The 5,560-nt window shown below is 48.7% G+C and overlaps 1 protein-coding gene across 1 annotated transcript; it reads left to right on the forward strand.

Annotated features, from left to right (window-relative positions):
- Nucleotides 1-1,130: 1,130 nt before the first annotated feature.
- Nucleotides 1,131-1,864, forward strand: ANOM_011884 (uncharacterized protein; the record flags this gene model as incomplete). The annotated part of the gene is made up of 2 exons (XM_015557137.1): nt 1,131-1,267; nt 1,693-1,864. The coding sequence occupies 2 exons, from the start codon at nt 1,131-1,133 to the stop codon at nt 1,862-1,864; spliced, it is 309 nt and encodes a 102-aa protein (XP_015400979.1).
- Between the last annotated feature and the right edge of the window lie 3,696 nt (nt 1,865-5,560).

The following is a 5,560-nucleotide window of genomic DNA, read 5'->3' on the forward strand; positions in this document are numbered from 1 at the left end:
ACTTTAACTTAAATTAACTTCTTACCTATTGGGAAGTGTGCCCGTGCCGTCGAGAGTTCTGGTTGTATACTACTAGTAATTAGCTTCCAGTAGAAGGAATATGGAATGGATTGAAGCCTCGACCTTTTTCGTGTTTCTCTGGTTCTTGACGTACGGAGTACAGGATTGGAAAAGTACTAGACGTAGTATGATCACATACAACAACGCCACTGCACTTTTATTGGCGTAACCATTGGTCGGGTTGAAGTATCCGACCCGTTCAGACTGGTCGACCAGAGAGTAGATCATGGGAGCCTGCCACTAGCGCACTGACACAGCCAATCGCCCCACTGTAATTAATTCACTTTTACAAGCCTTACACTTAGCGCGAACAACCATCCTGCTGTTTCTAGATTAGTGCCACTTTTTATCTGCGATCGACAGGCTGATATTCCCACCGGGGCTAGACCCAAGAGAAATGACAGCTTCGACCAGCCCATATCCATCTGCATATCCCCGCTTCCCCCTACCCCCCAGCACTATGCATACTACTGTATATTATGCTTGGCAATCGAAGGTGGAAGTTGGTTGGTTGCCTATAGGTAATTCGTGAGATTTTCTTTTCCGACCGTAGACAAATAGGGGAAAGTACCGCCATGGGCGTTCCTGACTTTTGGATACTTTTTGATCACGTGAGGGCAGGGATCATGGGGCAAAGGCTCCCCATGTTTCCCAGCGTTCATGTTGGCTGTTGGAACCAACGAAGAGATATGTTTATCCCTCTCATGATTGCTTTTGATCCTTCTCACAGCTAAAATCATGGGTCACCTTCGTCGATCAGATGCGAGTGGCGAAGGGGGTCATACAAGTGTCGTACTAATTTACAATTGATTTGATTTGACTGCCGCACGCAGCTATTAGGAACGTGCGTCGAGGCTGTCACCTCCTGATAGTAGGACAGTATCACGCAAGTCTGGGGATGGAATGGACGCCATTACAACGTCTACTAGTACTCCCACCCTCTTCTCTTTCGCTCTCGAGAACCTTTCCCCAAACCTGTGTGCCGGTCGCTATTTTTGACAACACCGGCGACCCCAATACAGCTAATGCTGACCGCCAACTTCTAGATCTCTCCTCAATTGATCTCCATCATGGCGATCGTCGCTGGATTGGAAGGAGGCGCGAGTTACCAAACTTACCTGGTGCCCTACGATGATCTACCGCCGTCAAGCGGGAGGATTGAGTTCGGCGGAGGAGGATGGCTTGCGCAGGAACCGCAGGGGCTCCAGTTCGATTTCTTTGTTCTTTCGGTGTGATCCTTTGGTCCACCAAAAGCCATAGAAGTCCAATGGAAGCCGTGTTGGCTTCTACACAAACGTTGAATTACCTTATCTTATCGGAGTGGCCTCACTATGTATGTAGGTGAGCTCTAGTGCATGCAAGCAATCGACGAAAATGGACACGACAATTTGGGTTGATTTACGATCTCGACCGGGCTGTATACTGAACCCGTCTATCTCATATCAATTGCAGACTCTTAGTGAAACCATGGGAGCTTGATCATTAACAAAAGCAACACCACATCGCCTCAAAACGGGTTGCGTAACCCGAACTTAACACCTTCTCCCTCGCAACGTAGTGTCACCTGCGGATTTTCAGCATGACAGCAAAGGATCAACACCAGGGATCTGAGCAACAACTAACACCCTCCAGGACAGCCGCCCCCCCCACCCTCCGGGGTGATCTTCTTCTGGAAGATTACTTGCTTGATTTGCGCCAAGAGGGCAACCTTTCCAAATCCGTCACCGTTTTCACTTGGGCCTCTCCTCTTGGAGCCCTGTCCAGACTGGGCCGAGTTCGCATTTCAAACGCCCCAGGGACCTGAACATTTGGTCGGGTGACTGGGACCAACGCTTAGGATCCCAACTGACATAGAAATCGTGTTTCACCTCGAGATTAGGGGCGTTCTTAAGACTGTGAGATATAATGTCTGGAGTCGCCGGATCCGGGCATTGTATCTAAGAATATCTACTGCGCCTCTTTATCTGCCTCATGCACGTTTCATAACATCTTCATGCATGTTGTTTATTGTCAACTTATTTTTGGATATGACAATAGCTAACATGAAAGAGCATGGAGCACGCGAGAGAGTGAGAACATGAAGAGTTGAAAGAACCAGTCATGGTGGTGCGCCGCAATCAAGCGAATGGTTGGGCCAATCTCGACGGCACGGACTGCTGCCTCTTACTATCTTCGGACACGAACCTTTCCGTCCCAACCATGGGAAATTCCAAGTGCAAGTGGGGATGGCGGCAGAAAGTCAAAGTAATCGCAGAGCAACTAGATGTGTCTAAGCAAGCCAGTGGCGTACTGTCTCTCTTCCCATATGATGAAAAGTGAGATAGAAGCCTCCAAACCTTCTCACAGCTACGAATCAATTGATTCCTATTAGCTTTTTGTTTTGGACTTGTAAGGGAACCGGCGGGGTCCAGATGGGGAGCGAATGTCTGCCTGCCTAGGTCCCTAACTAGGTGATTCAATGGCTATCAGTGGGTAGCACCTGTTCAGATCATTGGTGAGCATCTTCGGATGGGCCGTCATGCAGCCGTCAAGATCCATCCCCGATCATAGAAGCATATCTATAGGTGCTGTATCACCGGCCAACACAGCGATGTGACTATACTGCCAACCTTTCTAGAGGCTGGACGCGAAACGTGGTGCAAAACATAAGGATTGTCGGTCGAAAGAAGCCCACAATGGAGTAAACTACATGCATCCGGTGGTCACCGCGCTAAACTCGGCGACAAACTTCATGGCTTGGAGGTTATTCCGAATGATGTCTGCTAACATTTTCACTAACACTTGATGGTAGGACGTATAGTACCTGATCAATTGGCATGTGCGACAAGTAATAACCCAACCGGAGTCATCGAGGTGATTGGCTAATGGTGAATTTACACAGCAGGACAGGTGAGGTAAACGTGAAGGGATTGGATACCGAGGCAAAGGATATTGGCTGACTCAGTCAATGAACTGTTATGCAGTGCCACTCTTAAGCAGAAGGTCGGGCGCCCATCATCAACTAAACTCGAAAATGTCGCACGGGAGGCAGGTTTTGCTCGTAGGATCATCCCCGCTCACCAGCTTCAGTAGTGATTTGTGGTCCCGCACGGCACTGTCCAACAATTTGACTCGAGCATGAGGTCACTGGTTCGAATAAGGATGCCCCGCGTGGGGCATCTCCCACTGGTTTTTGGACCGTTAAGTTATGGAGTCCGTGGCGGAAACCAGGAAAGCCACACTACCAAGTCAAGCGCAGTGACAGAACGCTGAGCTCGACAGAAGTGAAGAGCACAGTTGGTTTGGTTAGACCATCAAGTAGCACAAAACAGATGCACTGAGTATATGTCCCACGGACCTCGACTCCTCGGACGTCATGTCGCACAGAGGGGAGCGTTCGCTAGAGGTATGTATCAAATTTGTATAGGCACGAGAGTGTCCGTGTTGAGGTGGATGACTATCACCTGATACGATACAGACACGCCCAGGCCAGTATACCAATACATATGTTTAGATCCTAATCAAGAACGCACAGTCTAGACCTTGCCAATGGCCGTGAGCACTGACGCAGGGTTTCGCACCAAGTCGAACACTGGAACAGGTGGGACTTATACCCCACTGGTATTCCGATTACGATCCACCACTGAACCAAAATCTCTAGAACGAGGTACCCTAAAGTAACCTCGATTTAGGTGAATTGCTTAAACCATATTAAGTAACATCCCTGTTGTCCACATCGATCACCTGCCCTTGTATACTCCACCGAGGGTCTTTTATTGGGCCAGGTGCATGATATGGCACGACCTATACTCTCTCTGAATGGCGAGCGCTTGTCTGTTTCTGCCGCGTTTTGCCATTGGTCGGCATGTCGCGTACGGCGTTTACCGATTGGCTATTCGACTGAGGATCCACTTCATACTGCTCACAGAGGAAAGTCCTGGGCAAGGTACCTTACCTACCACTTTGGTCCACGACGTTCAAATGTTCGGCGACCTTCGGTGTACAACTGGGGCCCATTCGGCATAGTTCGATACCTTCTCAGGAGCAAGCCCTCTCGCGGAATAGCGACTATTCCAATCTTTTCTGGGTACTTACTAGTACAAGTGACTACCCCAGGCAATGTACACAGGACCAAATATGAGTCTAGTTGAGATCAGCGCCTAGACAGGGGCGGAAGATAAGACAATCCAAGCTAATTCACGTAATATAGCCAAGTTTAGGGAAGAGTTGCTCCATCCTACTAAGCCTGTATCGCTATCTGACCCATGTGGTGTGCGGTCCATGCCGCTAGCTGGTTACATCGAACGCATATCCACTATCCACTATGTTGGAGTAGCTGACGCTATCATTTGTAGCCTCAGGAGATGGGATGTCACCCTCTGCTGGACTAATTAGCCCCAGTCTAAGCTCCGCGGCTATTGCGGAAGACATCAACCCAGTTCCGCTCAGTGAGCACCTCGCCCACGAGTTTCCCTACGGAGTCCGCTGTGCTCAGTGGCAAGGTATAGAGATTTCAAGAAGGATCCTCAGAGTGTGGAATTCGCTTATCGATGAAGCTGTGTAAGCTGCATAGCGTTGAGCCTCTTAAATTTCAACTATTTCTTTATAGTGAATGCTAATATGCCGGGGTCAGTCATAGTAGAGAAACCTCATCCCTATCTATAGAGCGATCAACATATTACTCCAACATACAGCGTCATAGCTAATAACCACCAATTTGAGCAGCAAACGGCAAACGCCCTAGAAAAAAAAAAGAAAAAAAGATTAGGGAAGACACCTACCAGCATGATACCTATCCGCCTGGAAATTCCAGACCCTAACAGCAGCACCGCCCCTGAGTGGCCGGGCCACATCGGGTTCCATACTTTAAAATGCCAATTTAATCCAATGAAACCTCAGCGAAGAAAGTGGGACCAAGCGGGTTATGACACCGATAATCGCGGGAACATTAAAATTAAATTAAGCACTGACAGCATGTGTGCCCCCGTTAACGGTGGGCTGAGAAAGTGACAGCCCACCCATCACAAGTAGTAGTTGGTCGATAGTACGGAGGACCAACGTCACTCTCAACGTGATCTTCCCGAGCTCTTGACTAGCCTTATTAAGTTCTCTAATATTAACTTCCCCAGTTGTCTTGTAACCGTAGTATACTCAAGTATAAGAAATCTCTATTTTTTCTCCACTTCCATTACGGTCAACTCCACATCCTCCACAAGAATAATTGAGCCTGGCATGATGTTGCTCAAAGTCGAACCGGAGCTCTAGCTCCAGCATCCGGAGGGGAGGAGCAAGCATCTGGCGCAGACCTTTACCCTGCTGCTGGCTGATAACTTTCGAAACATCCTCATACTGTACAACTAATCTCTATACATGTGACCGTAGCTTGGCAATGGTAATGACTGTGCCCATACGGAGGTCCCCGGAGCCGTCCGAGACAACTGGATCTAAAATAGTCTTTCCAAGGGTGGCCCAGCAGACGTGCATTTCCTAGCGTTAGCTGTCTTGATCTTGTTTTTTGCGC

The sequence above is a fragment of the Aspergillus nomiae genome (assembly GCF_001204775.2).
Source record: "Aspergillus nomiae NRRL 13137 chromosome Unknown contig00718, whole genome shotgun sequence".
Classification (NCBI taxonomy): Eukaryota; Fungi; Ascomycota; class Eurotiomycetes; order Eurotiales; family Aspergillaceae; genus Aspergillus; species Aspergillus nomiae.